The sequence below is a fragment of the Vidua chalybeata genome, chromosome 6, assembly GCF_026979565.1.
Source record: "Vidua chalybeata isolate OUT-0048 chromosome 6, bVidCha1 merged haplotype, whole genome shotgun sequence".
Classification (NCBI taxonomy): Eukaryota; Metazoa; Chordata; class Aves; order Passeriformes; family Viduidae; genus Vidua; species Vidua chalybeata.
In genome coordinates, this window is record NC_071535.1 from 37186508 (window position 1) to 37206409 (window position 19902).

At 40.2% G+C, this 19902-nt stretch overlaps 1 protein-coding gene across 9 annotated transcripts in view; it reads right to left on the reverse strand.

The window, feature by feature from the left end:
- Window positions 1-1202: 1202 nt before the first annotated feature.
- MGA (MAX dimerization protein MGA) overlaps window positions 1203-19902 on the reverse strand; it is a 59017-nt gene continuing 40317 nt past the window's right edge. For 5 of the 9 annotated variants that reach the window (XM_053944699.1, XM_053944700.1, XM_053944702.1 and 2 more), the window contains 8 exons: window positions 15330-15454; window positions 13933-13984; window positions 12103-12285; window positions 11302-11413; window positions 9576-9809; window positions 8757-8933; window positions 8194-8346; window positions 2291-7221 (listed from right to left, as the gene is read on the reverse strand). In XM_053944699.1, coding sequence (XP_053800674.1) covers window positions 5912-7221; window positions 8194-8346; window positions 8757-8933; window positions 9576-9809; window positions 11302-11413; window positions 12103-12285; window positions 13933-13984; window positions 15330-15454 — 2346 coding nt within the window. In that variant the 3' untranslated portion in view covers window positions 2291-5911. Of the gene's footprint in view, window positions 1267-2290; window positions 7222-8193; window positions 8347-8756; window positions 8934-9575; window positions 9810-11301; window positions 11414-12102; window positions 12286-13932; window positions 13985-15329; window positions 15455-19245; window positions 19291-19902 lie in introns of those variants that run through there. The other 4 variants (XR_008431323.1, XR_008431322.1, XM_053944701.1 and 1 more) reach the window with 4 other exon arrangements.

A 19902-nucleotide genomic window follows, 5' to 3' on the forward strand; every position in this document is an offset into this window, starting at 1 on the left:
ATACACCCCGCTATCACATCCACATCTTACACAGACAGGGATCCTGGTCCCTGGCAGCTACTCCCATGCTGAGAGCTGAGACAGCTAAGGCGAAATGCTGCCTTTGGGTTCAAGTCCGTCCACTCTGATTTCCAGCATCTACCTTACATTAGAGAGCCAGGGCCAACAGCTGTAACAGTGAGGAACCATAGTCCCGTACACTGACAGCCCTACAAAAAAACAGGGAACCCTCACAAGAGCAAGATGAACCAGGTAAGTGACCGCCATAAAAGCAAGGACAGGTCTTTGCGCTGTGTGTCACAGCAGCTCTGCTGGCAGCCCGGGGCTGCTGGAGAGTGGCCCCACCCAAACAGGGAGCAGCGGGGACATTCCCGAACACACCAGCAAGGTGAGACACCGCAGGCTGCTGGGCTGGATGCATAATTGGATTAGACAGACACAGGCATAGGTCCCAAAGGCCTCCCCGGCACCGGGATGTGCTCGCGCTGATGAGCATGCGGGAGGTGGTGTGGCTGGAAGCCTGGGGCAAAGGGCTCTCCAGCTGCCTCAAACACTGCACGGGAGGTTCGTGCTGGCAGCCTGCAAGGCCCAGGCAGCTGGTCAGGAGGATATACTGAGGCTTTCCTCTTATCAGAAAAGACCCAGACAAGTGGAGACTTCTAGAGGTAGAATCTTCTAGGAGTAGAACTCTATTAACAGAATGAAGACAGGGACACCTCCAGAAGAGCTCTCACCTGGTCAGATGCCTCCAACTCCCAGGAGACACAAGATGGACAACTAAAGTGCAAGCTGAGGCAACACAAACTCCAAATGAACAGGAACAGCCAAGGTACTCTGTGGTGAAATGATGCCTTCTTGGTCTGTGTAGCAGCAGTTAAAAGGGCAAATAGATGAGGCACTGAGCTCAAGTGACAACAAATGACATTACAATTCCTCCACTACCGTGACCCCAAATGACAGTTATTTAGATTCCATTAACTTTAGATTCCATGGACAAACTGGTCCTGCACATTTTTGGATTGCATTTACAGGCTCAAATGTGGCTGTAGCATCAGTTACTGCACAGGCTCCTTGTAACTCTGTATTGTCAACAGAGTTTATTTGTACCACCATCTGCATCTTCAAGAACACAATGAATATGCTGGAAAACAGATCCCCAGCAGACTGTTGGCCTCTATTAGAAAGTTCTTTCCATTGCAAGGCTGACTGGATATACTTCCTGCTTATATTTCTTCCTATTTGAAGAAAAAGCTTGGAACTTTAGCCCTTTAAAAAAAAAAAAAAAAAAAGCTTTAACTTTAGTCCTTAAAATAAGGAGTAATAGGATGAGGCCTGGCTGAAGGGTTTAATGAGAAATTTCAGAAAATATGTTGACTGTGTCAACCATTTTTCTTAATTCATTCCTCTAAGGTCTGATGTTTCTCTTTAAATAAAAATAAATTCCATGACATGTCTTCGCCAGTCAATTGCTTACCGTCATGTGTAGTTGTTCTCTTAATTGTATTTTCTTTTGTCAGGTCTGTAAGACTAACTTCTCATTTGTAGAAATGTACTACGTAATGAAGAAAAACAATACCACCAAAAAAAAGGGGAAAAAAACTAAACAAAACCAACCAACCAACAACAAAAAAAACCCCACCAAAACCCCCCCAACCAACCAATCACCAAAGAACCCCCACACACTTGCAAGTGTTATCTTCCAATTAGTGCACGTGGAAGCCATAGACAGCTACTTCTTATGAGCATTTTATCTATTTCTTTTTAAAAAGCTTCCCTCCTCTGACACTTCACTTAAAGGCAGATCTGCAAAGCTGTTCCCATTAGGACAGCCTTTGTGTTCAACTTCTCTAAAGGAAACAGATAAAAAGGATAAACCCAGGCTTGGGATTGAGGTAAGGAATCTCAAGAGTGCTTTTCTGTGGGCCTAATCTCTCAGCTCTCATTTTTTTTCTTTTTGTGCCACAACCAAGTGTTAACCCCCTCGGCTTCCTACTCAGGGTACATCTTGTAGAAAAGAAAGTCCCTTTGGTGCCTTTTCTGCACTCAGCAAGTGAAAATTCCCTCTTATAAGGGATGACATTTCCTGCATACTGCTAAGACTAAAGGGAGAAATCTCTGAGTTGTCTGGTCACTTGAACCAAAACCCAATGTTTGCGCTGCCAGAACTTGGGCCTCAGAGCATTCATGTACCACTTGCTCAGGTCCAATGCCACGTGTCACCAACAGCCCACCACCACATCATTTCTGCTTCCTCTCTCTCCCTGTAACAAACTTTCAGAGCCAGTTTCTAGTTGACCTTGATTGGTTTATTTTAGTTTTACACTTTGTCTCTCACATACAGTTAAGAGTCTTGTACTGTTAGATTTCTACAAAAATATCAATTTTCCAAAAGCAAAAAAGAGGGAAAGATATATTTTAATATATAAAAGGAAAAAAGCTAAATCTGACATTTCATTATATTCTTAAAAACATTCCAGTCTATTTACAGATGTGTAAAAAAACAAAGAAAATCTCCAGGTCTCTTGGTCAAGCAAGAGCGTGCGCCTTGCAGGGGTTTCCTTGTTTCTCCTGTTTCCAGAATCTTCTCATGAAGTGTTATATTCTATGATTATTGCCTCAAATGACAGCATATGTAATTTTTAAAATGGTTGGGAGCTTAAGGGAAGAGCAAAGAGTCAACATTTAAATTCATAGCAAAATAATGTGCTGCAGACACAAGACAGTGACACGAGCAAAACCCAAGAGCATTTCAAACATGCTTTGTTGGCTGGTAGAACCCATCAAAGATCTTTCTCGGAACCACACCAAATGCCACCTTTTACAGACAGACTGGGGGGCTGTTCTTAGTTAATTTACCAGTAACATTTAGGGACCAAAAGGTTTTGCTGTCATCTTGACATCACTACATTTTTACTGCAGTAAATTTTTTTTACTGCCCAGTGTCAAACAGTAATTCACACACAGAAATTTTATACTCCCAGATAATAAACAGAACATCCTCAAAAGTACATTATTTCTTTTAGATCATGTGTGATCAGTTATCATGTTATAGCCTCTCTGTCCCACAGAGAACACACAATTCCATGTGCTAATTAAAACTGGCTGTTGGGAAACATAAAAAAGTGAGGTGCAGAAACAAGGGTTAGTGATTAGGAATTTAAAAGTAATCACAGCACAAGTCTTGCTGCTGTTTCTCACACAGGAGGAATGAAATCTATTGAAAAAACAAACGACTACAAGTTAAAACAATAAGCAATTTCAGCCTATTGGAAATACTCAGAACCAGATTCCCAGGTAAATAAATTTGAGTCTAGTATTGCTAGTAAAGTAATTTAGTTACTCCAGATTTCTACTAGTTTAAAATAAGGTTTAAATCCTTAATAATAAGCAACAATTGTTTCTACTAGTTTAAAATAAGGTTTAAATCCTTAAGAAGAAGCAGCATTTGTTTCTACTAGTTTAAAATAAGGTTTAAATCCTTAAGAAGAAGCAGCATTTTTTTCTACTAGTTTAAAATAAGGTTTAAATCCTTAAGAAGAAGCAGCATTTGTTTCTACTAATTTAAAATAAGGTTTAAATCCTTTAGAAGAAGCAACATTTTTTCTACTAGTTTAAAATAAGGTTTAAATCCTTAAGAAGAAGCAGCATTTGTTTCTACTAATTTAAAATAAGGTTTAAATCCTTAAGAAGGAGCAACATTTGTTTCTACTAGTTTAAAATAAGGTTAAAATCCTTAATAATAAGCAACGTTTGTTTCTACTAGTCTAAAAAAAGGTTAAAATCCTTAATAATAAGCAACATTTGTCTAAGTACTTACTAGGATTGTAAATCCCCTTTCCTAAGGCATTAAGTGACAACTCTAAGACTCTGCAGGACTCTTCTAATGACCTAAACTCTCTTTTCCAAATCACTAATACTAGACTTGTATGAAATATTAGAATAGTAAATATGCAAAAGGCAATAGAGAGTTGTATGTAACTACTTTAAAACACACTGTTTAGAATGGCCAGGTGAAAAATCTTTTTTAACGTAGTCTCTGGAGTAACTTTACACACACTGAGCTTGAAGGGCTTCTCTCCTCCGTGGCATAATATAAATAATAAAAATACTGAGGAAACACACAAGGTATGTTTATTCCCTGATGGATCTAACCTAGACATGGATCCAGAAGATGCAGGGTACTGAACAGGGCTATGGTTGTACAAACACTGCTCCCTCACTGTGGAAGAACATCACTCGCAACACCTGCACAACCTCAGTGCTGGAAGCATGAAATTCCTGGATTACTGCATCACCGAAGATGGGCAATTTGGAGGGCAGGGGATAATCCCAGCTGCTGTTGCTGGAACAGTTAAGACATGAAATTACATTCCTAAACATAAAACAAAATGCACCATCGAAATTCTGTATGATCTTCAATTTTCATGGCAACATTTTTTACCGTTTTGGAGTAGTTAAGAAGCTCCCCAAGCGCACCGTAACTTATATTTACAAACTTGATAGGAAAAGATTGTGTATACTCATTAACAAATCATCTCTCTGAGGCTGAAAACTTCATTTGTCAAGAAAACTATGAAAACAGAAATTGTGTACAAAAATATAAATATCTTTACAGTCTGCAGGCCCCTCACAGTTCAACAGCTGAAGAGTGAAGAGCATCTACAGGTTATTGAGTAAGCAGTGGCAGAGAAGAATAAAAAATACATCTTGTGATTCAATACTGCCCTATTTCCCTGGTAATGAGCATTTTTGTTGACTTTTTTGCTATACACAGCTTGTGCAAATGCAGTGAGAAACCTCTGAGTACCTTTCCTGAATTTATAAAGAAATGAAAGGTTTGGAAAGCTATACACGTATTTTCATATTTACATTCACATGTACACCTCGCTCACTAATGCCAGGCTACAAGACTCCTGAAAGCATTCTGTGTTTTCACAAAGCAACACTTGATATTAACATTCCCAGCCACCACAAACATCTTGAAGAATGACAGAAGGAAAGAAAATAGGACCTGGGAAAACACTCGAGCTACTTCAGCAATATATTTAAAGACAGAGCAATAGGGTGCACATTTTCTTTCAACTATCTGCAATTTTTCCTTACGGATGTCCTAAGCATCAGAGGGGGAAGTATTTGTGTGAGGGCAGGAGGTGGGAGTGAGAACAGTATTATTAATACTAATTTTCTAATTTCAGTATTATTAATACTGTCCTCCTTCAAATTACATTAGGAAATGTGTTTTTCTTCCCCAGCAATGAGAGTTATAAGTGTTTATTACAATTTTCTGTGCATAAGTTCCTAAAAAGTCTCTGCTAGAGAACTATCTAGCACCAAAGAAAAAACCTTTTCACTTCAGCCCTCTGCAGTCTCAGATTTCTCTTCTGCTGCTCTAGGTATCAACTTTGGGAGTAACTATAACCTGATTTCTGCATACTTATCATATTCTGCAAATATTAAAACAAGCAAATATGAACAATGCCATTTCTGCATAGATAATTTGCCTGGTACAAAAACAGATAATATTTTTTTCCCCAACAAGACAGCTGCCTCCCTATTGGGGAGAGAAAAAAAATCTCTTTCAACAGCCTCAGTTTCTCAGTCCCTTGATAAACTATTTCTGTGAAGAACCCAATTTTGGAAGGGTACCATGTGCCCAGCAATGGTTACAGATCATCTCTGTTGTCTTGAGAAGGGAAAGGAGAACACCCAGAATACAACAGTGAGGTAAAAGTACATCAACATGCTTAACGTTTCCTAACACTTACTTGACAATTTGGGGCCTGCCCCTCAGATGAACACAGTACTGATGCTATACAGAAAACAAGTGTTGCAGACAATGGAGGCTGCTGAACAATGACACTGGCCACACTGCTCTAGATCTCTGCTCCAGTCCGATAAAAAACATCTGCACTTATTTGCCTGCTGAACTTGAAGGCAAGGTCCCAGTAGTATTCAACTTCACAACCAGAGGGGCTAATGTGGGCATTGCTTTGTTATCCTGTCCTTCTTGAAGAGTTGCAGGTAATGAATTTTTTACCCCACTAGATGCCAGTTTTGCAACTACAGGTGCCAGTAAGGGCATCACTTTATTACTCTGCCCTTCTGAGTCCACTGGCACACTTGCCACTTTTAAACCAAGTGGTGCTAGCTTTGGCATGGGCCTCCATGACTTGTCAGCATTACTGGCTTCTGGATTAGTCTTCATCTGCAAAACTGGTGGAGTCACATTAGTGGCATCTGACAAGGTTGTTACTGTTTTACCATTCCCACCACTGGTTACAGACAGATTGGAAAGTGGATTCTTCATTTCAGTACCTATCACTATCTTTAAAACATCTGCCTCAGATGAAGGCTCCCCAGAGTTCTTGTCCCCATCATTAAGGTCATCATCTTCCAGGTGCAGCAGGAGGGGGCTTAAAGAGCCACCACCTCCTGGAACTTCAGAAAGCTCCTTAAAACTGCCTCCCAAATGGCCAAACTGGAAGGAAGACCCATCTGCAGCCAAGAGATCATTGGCTGTTCCCCGACGAGCTTCTGCATCTTTATGAGAGAAATCTGAGCTGAGGGCACCAGGCAGCTCAGACATGGCTGAGGCATCATCGTTCAGCTGCTGGTTGAGGAAGGTAATTTCATTGAGCAGCGAAGTGAGGGTTTCATCGGTGTCATCACTCTCCTCAATGCTGCTCAGTATCTCACTTGTATCCAGGTCTGCTTCCTCCATTGCCGATGCTACTTTCCTCAATTCCATTTCTATCCTGGAATCTTTGATCTGCAGCTTGCGGAATGACAATTCTTTGGATTTTAATCTTTCCCCTCCAGAATCACCATCTTTCCTCCTGGTTTGGCTTCCTGCAAACTCACCAATGCAGAGCTTTTTGCTGAAGGACTCCTTTGCTGAAGGAGGTTCCTTTGTACATGATACGTTCCAGAGCTGTGGAAGGGCATCTTTATTTTCAAAGAAAACTTTCTTTGGACCTGTGGTATTTCTTCCATCTCCACCACTGTCTCCCAGACATGGTTTGGCTTTTTCTTCTGAAAGGACGTTGTCACTATTTGTAGTTTCAAGGGGTGCTGCAGCCAAGGATTGTTCAGAAGCTGGAGTACCTGCAGCTGCTGTTGCATTACAATTTTTGTTTCGGTTCAGGTTTAGATTCATGCCTGCTTCAGCAGCCAGTGATGTTACATTAACAATCTTTGGCATCATGAATGAATCTTCACTTTCTGCAAAACCACACAAAGCAGTATCCATTAGGGTATGTGTTAACTGTGAGGTAATTCCTAAGTAAGTATAATTAGCTCACTTTCAGGTCTTCCTCAAGTAAATTGCAATTTAGACTGCTTACACAACTCTGGTCAACTGAAGCTTTAACACACCAATAGCATAATTTTCAACTTGTAGAACAAGAGCAAGCTCCAGTGCAACCAACTGCAATGCCTACAGTTCAGATGGTGATGCACAAGGCAAACAAAATGAGAATTTTCCCTCTGTTTTTTTATGCTTTGTTTTTATGATCACATCTTGCAGTACTGGTTTTGTGCACTACAGAGACATTCCAGGGACTAAATGATTACCTATTTTCTGCCTCCAAGCCATGCCCTGTTAATAGCACTCCGATTTTTCCTTGCCCTACATCTGAAGTGAACTTTCCTTTTTCATTATGACCAAACAACTACAAGGAAGCAGAAAGTGAGTGGCTTGCTTTCAGCACAACAGATGGCAAGCAGAACCCTGTTGCCAGGATCCACCCCACACCAAGATCCAATGTACAGCATAAGGTCCTGAAAAATAGCCCTCCCATAGGCAGCAGAGCTGGCAGGGTATGGGAAGGGGCTGTGCCAAAGTCAGAGTCTGGATGTTACAGGCAAAGATTTTCAGCAGCCCCACCATCACTCTGAACTGAAGTTTCCCTAGGAGGATGCATTACACCACAGACACATCCCTGTATCTACTTATCCTGACTTTCCTGAGGGGAAGCAGGCTCAGTGAGATGAAGGAAAGTTAAAAAGCTCTAATCCATAATCTCCTAGATGCCCCCCTAAACTGTTCAAAACATTTAATCGTGATTATCTTTGACTACCCACACAATAACACCTATGATTACTCCCTAGTGAGAAAACAATTTACCTTCAGCTTTGCAAGGATAATGTTCCCTACATGCAAGCACAAAGATCCATGAAAAATAAAGAGCTTACCTGAATGGGGCGCTGTAGCTGATACCACTGTTGAGGGCGCTGGATTTCCAGCAACAGATGACAATGTAATAGGAATGGTAGAGTTAGTAAGGATTCCTTTTACTTGGACAGGAACTGTTGATCCTGGCAGTTGAATCATCACAGAAGTAACACCTTACCCAAGAAAAGCAAAACAGGGGGTAGTGGAAACAAAAGCCTTTCAGATACTCAGATACAGTACTTTCAGATACTCCTGGAAAACAGGAGCAGTGCACTTCAAGGCAAGACTTCAGTAACATCTTAAAGTAGTAAAAACAGAAGTGCAGAGTGGTTGTGTGATTAGGAATTCTTCTCTATGTTTCCCTAATTTCTGAATAACAAAATTTTAACACATTTTACTAACCTGTTGATAAACTGACAGTTCAAGTTAATGACATCTAATCTCTCTTATCAGAGTCAGGTCCTACCTCAGCCAAGTTGCAAAAAAATCCGAAATATTAAAGCAAAATGTAGTAATTTCATAAACTGCTCTGTAGATCTATGAACAGCATTATACTGATTACCATAATCCCACGTGATCCTACCTGGCTGTGTTGTCATGGTAGTACCAACCCCTCGAGGCTTTAATTCAGCCTGCAGCAGCGTGGAAGGAACAGCTGCCACCTGCCCTGGGACCAGGGGGCTCTTCAGCGTAAGCACCTGCCCCTGTGGAGTCATCACTACGCTTGCAGCCGTGAGCGTGACAGAGGCTGAGGAGTCATCTAAAAGAAAAGAAGTATGCAAAACACTCATTTATTCTGGCACAGCACCCTGTGAGCCAGCATTAGGTACAGCTCTGGAAAGAGTCATTCTTTTGTTCCTTTGTACATTTATGACATGAAGGTCTCCACAAATGTTGAACACTTCTCTACAAATTCTCAGCTACCAAAAAAAACTCTCCAGTGTCTGACAACTCTGCCATTTAATTTAAGAGCAAACTTCCACCATGTTGAGAGAGGGAGGAGGGAGGTTTTAAAGATTCTGTTCTAGCAACCCCAGCATTTTGGGGGTTGAACTCCAGGTTTTGAGTCAGCAGAAAAAGAACCACATTCAACTCTTAGAAATTACTGCTGGATTGCAGTGAAACTCCCTAAGATTAAAAGACAACTTATTAAGAATTTACTTCCCATCATTCTGAAACTCTGAAGTCACGTTCACCTGAAGACCTCAGTCGTAGTGGTCTCATCCTTACTGAAAGCAAGTGGTTTCCACACCTATCATATGGACATTTCCTGGTCCTATGCACAATTCTGTTTCAGGAGTGAGGCTGCCTGCACAAGCCAGCTGGCATTTTGCCTTCCCACAGGGTGCAGCTTCAGTGGCTGTCTCCCCTTGATGCAGGACATGCACCACTTGTAGCCCACCTGTGGCCCGGACTCCTCTCCTGGCAAGTATCAATGGCTTGCCCCTTCTACTGGTCATTGGTATCGGGGTTGGCTCTCTGGGGGCAGCAGAGGATCCTTCTTGCTGGGTGCTAGCAGTGGAGGGTGCAGCTGATTTCTGTGGCTCAGGTTCTTTCTTCTTTTTTTGTGCTTCTGTTGCTTTTTGTTTAGCATAAATATATTCCAGCTTCTTCAGGACAACCTCTTCTGTCTTTCCTACAGAAAAATTATCAGAGTCACCCTACTTTCAAATTCTCTTTCCAAAACTAAAATGCTGAAGGTAGAACTAATAATGTGTTACACTGACATTATTCAACTCCTATAAAGCAGATAACCATCATCCTCACCAAGTAAATAGTATACTTAATATCAGAGTGAAGCAATTTCCTATTTATTCCAATGGTTTTTTTTCCCTTCAGAAACATCCACACATTTTAGATTTTTTCCGCTACTTTGATAAGCAGAAATCAGCCTGGACAAGTACAGGCTCTTGCTGAACAAGTACTAGTAAAAAACACCCATAGCTATAAAAAATCCTCCCACATCTCCTAATGATAAATATATGACTACTGGATAAAATGTTACCTTTACCTGGAATGAAATTTCTTGGACTAATGAACCCTGTTACTCAAATGACATTTGAATGTAAACTCACATACAGTTTACCATTGCCATGAAAATGCTAACCTTGGACAAACAGATTTCATAAATTATTTGTTTTCTGCATATACACGCAGTTTTATATGATCCAAGTTCAAGTGACTATACTAGCTTGTTTTCTGCTTAGTGTTTATGTTCTAACATCATGGTATGTCTTTAATTAAGTCTATATTTAACTAACTGTCCTGAGAGAGGACTTTTTCCTCATCAAATCTGAGGTCTCACTAGGAATGCAAAAGATCAGATAACTACTTTGTGAAGTTATTTGCTTTCATTTTCTGCTCAATAGGCCTCTCATACATTTCTAGATTACTAGACTTCACTACAATACCTTTTACTTTTTATAAATCAAATACATGAATGGATTGATGTAAATACAAAAGGTTTAAGTATCTTTCATTTCTACTTTACAGGTATTCCACTGTTTATAGTCCCAGACTGTGAGATTAGAAGAATATTTTGTTTGTTCACACATTTTGACACTGGTTGAAAATGTGTTACAGCTTTCCTACCCTTCCAAATGAGACAGAAAGACAGAGTAAGTACAAGATGTAATGTCTAGATGAGCAGCAGCTTAGAATCTACTGCAGTTTTGTTCTGTGTACAGAGCTGACACCTAGCCCATAGGAGCACTGGTTCTTGGGAAAGCAGGACAAGGAGTCTTTTGCAAAGCTCTGCAAGGAACTGGAGGTTTTGGTACTGATCCGAGACAGCTGCATGTGACTCTGAAGGGCTGAGCAGAAAAGGCATTTCAGGAAGTGACCAGTGACAGAGTGAAGTGACCATCAGCATCACCCCACCCTTCCAAAAAAACCCAAGCCTGTGGCTCCCAGCACAGAGAGCGTTCCACACTTCGTTTAGGCATGCAGGAAAACAAAAGCCATTTCTATCAGCACTGATTCAGAGCACAACTTCGTTTGGCATCACACATCTGAATTTTCTGTGAACTAATGACACACCTGGATCCACCAAGTACTCCATATATTCTCACTCCTAAAAGCCTCTTCTTTCATTATTACAGCTAATTTGCATCCAAAACCAGTCTCACCTGAAAGCGTGGATACTTTTCGGATCAGACCATCTCGTTTGCGTGTCAGTAACGTCTTCTGTCCAATAAACTTATCTGCCTGATCTGTCAGTCCTTGGATTTCCTCAAAGGCCTAAAATAGTATCAGGGAACTGATTTATAAACCAATGAGACACAAAATAATTTTCCTTCACAGAAACCTTTACAAAATTTATTTTCAAATTTTTGTAATCCTGAGAAAATAGGATTGAGAGAAAGCATGTGAAGTACCATGAATGCTAGCTTTCCCTAAATGCTAGTTGAAGACTGATAAACATCTTGTTTGCCCTTCCTCCAAAGGTCAGCAATTTTTAAGAAAAACCCCAAACTTTTATCTTCCAGTTTCTAGGTACAGTTGAGAAGCATAATTACATACCTACCACTCATGTTCATTTCCTGTCATTTACATCTTTACAATTAAGCTTTTAATGTCTGTATAATGCCTAATGGAATGCTATCTTCTCAAGCATGAAAAAAGTAATGGATTTAATGGATTAAAAAATTTCCTTATGTACACAGTAAACCACTAAAGAATTAAGACATAACGTTCCACAATTCACGAAGAATACAAGGGGAGGGCCAATCCAAAAATATACGTTCATGTCATCAAGACTAAGCTTTTCAGAATACAGATTCTTCCGGGTATTGTTTTGCTCTAGAGAGTCCAGCAGACATGACAGAAGTTCCCTCTATGTTGGGACTCACCTGAAGAGTTCATACTAGCATAATTACTCTGTCCAGATTAAATGATTCTCCTCCTCACTTAAGCTCCAGAATACCTACCTGCTTGAGAATGTAGCATTTGGAGACCTTGGGAAGGTTCAGCAGCCCCAAAACTTTCTTCAACTTGTCAAAGAGACCTCTAATTTCATTACGTCGCCGACGTTCATTTGCCGTGTGCGTCTGACGATAATGAGCAAAGGCTTCAGCGTGGGACTTCAGCTTTCTTTTCCAGGTCTGATGCTTCTGCAGGAGGAGCAACCAGAATGACCAGTTTAAGCAAAAAAGGCAATGTAATGGCAGACAATGTTCAAATGCATGTGAGATTTACAGCCTTTCTACAGACACCTGAAGATTCCACGTCAGGCTATCCTGCTACTATGTTTTCCTGAAAGTTCAGAATTAGAAGGACACACAGTAAGAAATGAAATGCTGACCAAAGAAGTGACCAACATAATCACATCAACCCTGACGGAAAAGAGCACGAGTCCCTCCAGTTCATGAGCTTTTATTTTTTGCAACACAAGGCTACTTAGATAGAATCACAGCATTACAACAAAATCATGTATGTTTGAGCCAAGTATTTTTTGTTTGCTTGTCAAGAAAGTCTACTAATGAATGAAATAATTACATCAAATACAGGAGACCTGAATATTTCCCTGGAGTTAAACTAGTTTTCTTTCATAGGTTCATTATGGGTTGGTGACAAAGAGACATTGTAAGTCAGAATGTGAAAGATGGCATTGATATTTATCACCCCAGACATCCACCAACAAACCGAATGCGGCCAAGATTTGAATTTGCTTAAGTTTCTAAAAAGATTGCCAGACAATAAGCAAAATGACTGATCTCCACAGATTTAAAAGTTTGTTATATCATCATTACTCTTCCAGGTTTTGTACAGCTATGCTATTTATTTAACGGGGAAGTAATGAATACAGTTTTTTAGATAATTTTAGGTCTGCTTCAAACCCCAGAGCATCAGCGGAAAGACTCGTCAGATTTAGCGATACTTTTTTTGAGCCTGCTGGACTAGGAGGAATCTGAAGACTTGTCTCCTGGAATCTGGTTCTTGAGAGCCGTTTTGCTCTCACAGTCAGACTTGAGCACAGCACAGCTGCAACTGCTCCTGTGTTGGCCATGGTTGCCAAGGGAGGGCTTTACAAAGTAAATTCAAGGGCAGAGAGGAGGACACATGGAAAAGGTGAAGCAGACAGAGCATCCTGGACCCCATCCAGGGGTCTCAGGCAAAGGCATACATCCCATCCAGCTCTAATAGCTAAGACATACACCAGGTTCCCACTGCACTCAAAGCCCCACCCCACCACAGCAGGAAGCCCTAGAGCTGACGTCAAGTATATCACAGACAGTTATGGACAGAGAAACTGGCTTCAGAGCCACCCAAAAATACAGCACAAGATTCTGAATGACTGCAGTGAGTTTTGGTTTGAAAGGATTCTGTGATATCTTTAACTTGCCTAAACACATATTCAAACTTCTGTTTTTAGAAATCCTTCATCCAGTGCTGTGCCTACATAATTCTACATACTGTCTTCAACACATGAAAATATTGCTCATTTATTATTTTAAGTGTGCTGTAAAAATTATTCATGCTAAGAACACAAAACCTAAGCAAATGCAGTCATAAATAAAAGGCAGATCTTCCTCCCGAGGCTAAAGCTGAATCTGAAACCCACTGATGCCAGCACCAGCCCTTTGGCCTTAAAGGAGATTTGGACTGAGCACATCCCCCCCCAGTACGTTTGGCTTCTTGCATTTAATCACAAGTATCTGCAAGGCAGATAAATCACATTAAGAGCTGCATGTGAGATGAAAGTTTATCTTTAAAATGGAGGTGTGATACTAAAAGGAAAGAGGAGAGCAAACATATACCTTTGAATGTTTTTCTGATAATGTTTCATCCGAAGAATTACGAGGATGGTATCTGGAAGAAAGGTAAAAAGTTTTTCCCAATGCTACTCATCTCATATACTCTATCCTCATTAACTACATTCCAACAGTCTAGAATTGCTCATTTTTATGCCTTGAAATTAGCTTTTCTTGTGTAACTGCATAAAAGCAGGATACTGTTGAGTTTTCTCAAGAAAGTGAACTCTTATCTCCAATGCCATTATCCTGGAAATAACTGAGCTGTTCTGAAAGCTGTGAAATTATCTCAGAGTGCAAAAGACAAACTATTTTACTATATGTCAAAAATAATAAATTTAGCTTGTGACTGTTAGCTGCATAAAGTATCTTTTTAAATTATGTTTTGGTTCTGTTTATAATAAACACGGATTTAATATAGATGGCAGAGCAATCCCTCCCCCACCAAGAACCACCAATCAAAATCCTCACATTTATTACTATCCTAATATATAACAACAGCAGCTTTCTCATAATTCAGGAGCTGCAACAAAACAAAGAGAACACACATTTGAAAACTGTTTTTTACGAAACATGACATCTGTTTTTCTCTCTCACTGAAAGACCTTAAAAATTTAAAGCAAAGTCACCACCTAAGGATAAAAGTTGTGCTGTTATCCTTAAAGAGGAGGAAAAAAGAGGTAACTGTCTGGTAGACATATAGTAGCACCAAACAGTTTTTTCAAAGTTTCTAAAAAAAAAAAATCTTCAAACAAAAATGATAGATGCAACGTTCCCCATTCTTTTGTTTGATGCAACTGAGAAACAGCCACGACTATCATTATATTCCTCAAGTAAGCCATATTTTTATTTTGCCTTTGTCATTATAAATGCAAGGGCAGCAACAGTAACAAAAATAAACCAACCAAAAAACTTAAGCCAAGCTATTCAACCATGGCAGACTATATGACAATAAGAAAATACTTTCTTTGCTGGGGCAGTGGTCCCAAAGAAATCTTTTATTTACAGTGTCAGGAATTAACATAATGACTGTTCCTACTCAGAAGTGCACCAGCAAGAATAAACAAAGATTGCAAAATCACATTTAAAACAAAGACAACCCTACTAATTTTCAGTTTGCAGGAAGGGAGGCTATTCACTCATTAATTTTACATTACAAGATGCATCCCCATAAACAAATTAATTAGAGGGGAAAAAGAAAAAGGCTAAGACACCTTGAAACTACTCTTAGTGCTGCCAGCACCATCCTTACAGACACTGGGAAGCACCAGTGCTGAGGAAGGCATGACAGAAGCCTTGCTTTATCTTGTCATTGCATTACACCTGCTGTTTAACGGGATCACTCGACGCCAGCCCAGCAGTAGGATACACAACTGCGTGCAGTGCTCTCCAGGAGTGCTTACTTCTGGTCGGAGGGTTCGATATGAGCAGCTGTGGCCTTCAGACGGGCAATGTTAATCTTCTCTGAAAGCTCCTCCACGGTCTCAATGTCCACCTGCTCGTCATCCTCTCTGTATTCACACGCATCCTGGAACAGGTTTTGTTTTGGTTTTTTAAAATGAGTATCTACTCAGCAATAGCACTCAGGCCAAAACAGTTTGACTTCAGTCTCAAATGAGATTACATTATAACACTTAGAACCATCAAGGAATCAACATCTCCAGCTACACTGGCCAATAAACACTGCTAAGCAGGGGGTTACTTTAACTGTCACCTCCAAGAATTCCTCCCACTAGCAACTCTGTAAAATGTGTTTTCATAAGGGCAGAACCCATCTCTGTCCTTAATGTTCTTATTGTGGGTGAGAGGAAAGCTTTCACGGGGCAGAGCTTTCCTGCCACCGTTTTCAAGTAAGATTAAACTGCCTTTACAACCTAATACCATAGACTCTTGCTAATTGACTTGCTAATTGACTTTTTTTTACAGAATTTGAAACAGTTATCACCTTAGTAATGGTCTCTCGTACCTAACACAGCAGAAGTCAGGATATCATACAGTCAGGCTTCTTTGGATCACATAGTAAACTGCTTACATGATGAAGAATGAGATTTTGGCTCTTTCCAAAATGCTGCCCAATCATTTTACATGTTTATTATATTCTGAAGAGTACATCTTCTCCATGCTTGCCGGACCAAGAAAACTTGCTAATTTGTGAAGAGAGAGATAAGGAACAACTGCAGTTCTGTAGCAACGACAAGAGCTAAATATCAATCTTGTGGCCATCTGTAAGTTCAAGTGATACCCCTCTCCCAAGAAAACGTGCCTATTCAACAAATTGGTTTGTATTACAGTTTTTAGTGAAATTTTTTACATTATAATCTTTGGTCTGATTACAATGAAGAATGAAGAACTCCTTCTCCTTAATCACGAAAATGTAATTACACTTCCATTCTCTATTTCACCCAGTTCCCTGAATTATCCCGACTAAACAAAAACTACTCAAAGATACTACTTAAATCACAGAACTACTGAACAGATACTGCCATTATGAAAATACTGCCTATACAAGAGGTACTGGCAATGTTTATCTACTTCTTTATACAAAGAGCACTTCACATTCTTGCCTGCTCCCCATGGTCATTCATAAAACCACCTTGATGCTGAAAGCCTCCTGATACTTCCTCTAAGCTTTTCCACTTTATACAATATCATTTCTGTGACGCTTATGTGCAAAAGATGCATACTGGTTTTGTTCAGTGGGCAGAACTACCCTGTCTTAACAACATTTGGACATCATTACATTGCAGGAAACATGGTCAGGCAGGGTAGTTCAAAAAAGATGCTACAATCCAGAGAGAAAGAGGAAAAGGACCCCAGGAAATTAGCTTACCATTAGCTTACCATATAAACACTTGTCATAAAGTTTTCCAAGTGCTGGTTAAGTTATATTGGGCTAATCAAAGTGTTGATAGCAATTATCCAGGCTAGAGCTGCTCTAGCCTGAAACAGTCTGCATGCTATATTAGAAAAATGGCATTCAAAACCTTCAAAACCCAATATGTGGCATCTTTTTCATGAAAGATGGGAAAAAAAAAACCCCAGAAGTAATTCATTTTTTCATTCTTACATCTAGCAACAAAAGGGAAAATGCTTCTGGTTGGTAAATCTTTCCTCTCTACCCTGAATTCCTAGCAACAGGAAAAATATCGCAGTCTTGAAGATCATCAGAAGTAAGTAGTTCTGACGTTAAGTACAGCTATTCCTATAGAAGTACTGCCAACCTGCCATAGGCTGAACCTTATCCATAGTTCAGCATGATTCTTGAAGATGCTTGTGGAAGCCCTACCTTTCTAGCATCACTCAATCCATACTACTTTCAGTCTTTCCAAACTACTTCCTGTAGTTACATAAATTCTAAATGCCTTTGAGTAAGGGTAAAATACCTTATGGGATGAAGACACCAGAGGAACAATATCACTCTACAACAGAGTTCTGAAGTTGTTACGGAAATTACCGCATTTTTTCCCTCTCTTCATTTCAATGCCTGTTTCTAAGCCCTCTCCTCTGATTTTTGTATTTTCCAGGCAGTCTAAACCCCTATTGCTGATATCTAAAGAGCAAATTGCCTGATGGTAGAGGACCCTCAGCAATAGTGCTGAGGAGGAGGCTACATGACAGTAATGACAGGATGCCATTACACACTACCCCAGTGAATGTGTAATTTCTCTAGCTGCCTTCTATGAAGATTTCATACGTGCTCTGAACTAAAAGCTGACAATATGCAAGAGATTGTTAGAATTTATATTGTCTGCAAAATGTATCACCTGCACTTTGTATTAAGCTTACCATTTTATAATAACTGGTAACCGTCCTTATAATTTCAATATTATTTGTCTCAGAAAAAGAATGACTGAAAAACACTTTTAAACAACACTTACAATGCAGTATCTTGCCAGAAGAAGATGTTTTTAGAGTAGCAAGCTGAACTGTGGGACTCTTACCTGTAGCATTACAATACCAGAACAACCCTGGCATGGTCTTGGCTTACGCCAACAAGGACTCGTGAACAATTAGGAGCCACAGCCTGTGACTTAGCCCAGGCCAAGCAGTCCTCAGCAGGAACAACGTGTGCAATCATCATGCCTTGGAGATCAAGAGTTTAGCATTGCCTCCCAAACCATTGCACTTGAATTTGTTCAGACAGCAGATTCTGATACTCATTAGTCTGCTTCTACAGATATTCCCAGAAGGTTTTATTCATATCACCAAACCCACAATGATTAACCATCCTAAGCTTCTCTTGATGCAACTCAGGGTAGGAAATGCAGAAGGGCAAAAATACCATCTCAGGAACCTTTCTGTTGAGCAGGGGAGACTAGAATAGTCTCTATGTCAAGGATACGAAGTCAGCACAAGGTAGGAAAGTAATCTGAGGGGCATTGATGTGCAAAACAAAGAACAATTTACCAGTGTGGGAAAATGTGCTAAAAAATAAACAGTAATAACTACTACAGGTAGGCAGCAACCTTCCTGACTCTCACTGGAGTTCTCTAAGGTTTTAAATGGCCATTTGCTGAGCAACCAAAACCAGTCGACATTCTGGACTAATATAAGAAGAGCTGTCTTAAGTATTTCCACTAAACAAAACTATTAGTGGACATGCATGTAGTCTTTGTTTCTTTGTTTCCACTCGTTTAATGAAGCAGATAAACATCCTCTACTAGCCTGTTTACATGATCTGACTTAATCCAGTCTGACAAACAATACCAGTGCAGCACTACGATGAGAGAAGAGTACATCCCAGAGAAAAATAACATGTTTAAATCCAAAACTGATTTCTCCATTAGGCACTGACATGCTAACTCAACTTGACGGCAACAGCGATTAACAAATTCAAACTCCAGACAGGTTTTTGCAGTCCCCTGAGACTCCACTCCTCAGCTTTACTGCTCTTGAACCAAAGCTACCTTATCGTATTTGTGTGAGCTTGCAGTGAAGACATACCTTAGATGGCTTTCCAAACCATATTAGTCAAAACCTGTGCAATATGTTTCTTCCAAAACAAACATTTCTTATAATCTCTAATATTATACATTTGCTTCATCATCCTTTTGCAGGATGAAAGAAAACAGAGTTTTCAAACATCAACCTTGATAAAGACTACTCTGTGACCTAAACACTATTGTTGGTTTACCAACAAATTCCTAAGACTACCATCAGGTATCAGGAATGAATTAACAGTGGTTCTCAAAACTTGATGATAACTCTGCTCAAGTTATTAAAGGATACAGGATGTATGAAACTGCCACCACCCAACTGAAGGCAAGGCAGCAACAATTCAGTTTTCCACTTAAAAGAACTTCCAAAAACAACATCTGTATTCAGTTTTTTTCACCTTCATCAGCTGAGATGCTATCATCTTATCTGAGAACAGTGAGATGGAATATGAACTGATTAGTCAATTTTTCTGGAAGTTAAAGAGATTCTCCAAAAGCCTGAGTTGTCCACTTAGCTATAATGGAATAACAGAATATCCTGAGTTAGAAGAGACCCACAAGGATCACTGAAGTCCATCTCTTGGCCCTGCATAGCACCATGTTCAAGAATCACACCACGTGCCTGAGTGAATTGTCCAAGCTTTTCTTGAACTCTGTCAGGCTGGTGCTGTGACCACTTCCCTGGGGAGCCCTGCAGAACCCCACTAGTGATCAGTCACCAGTCTGATGCCACCCCATTCACTATCAGCCTTCACACCTGACCCATGATCCAGTTGCTCACCCATCACTTGATGTGTTTATCCTGGTGAGTGCTGGACATTTTGTCCAGAAGGATCCTGTGAGAGAAACTATCAAAAGCTTTACTGAAATCCAAGAAGATTGAATCAACTGGCTCCCACCAGTCAGCTAGGTGGGTAACCTCAGGGACCTTCCTAACTCATTACTTGAGCAGCCTGAACTCTGCTCTCCTCATATCCAGGGCTGAAATCTTGCTGGCACGTTTCCTCCTGTCACCAGAGATTTGAACTCGATTGTTTCG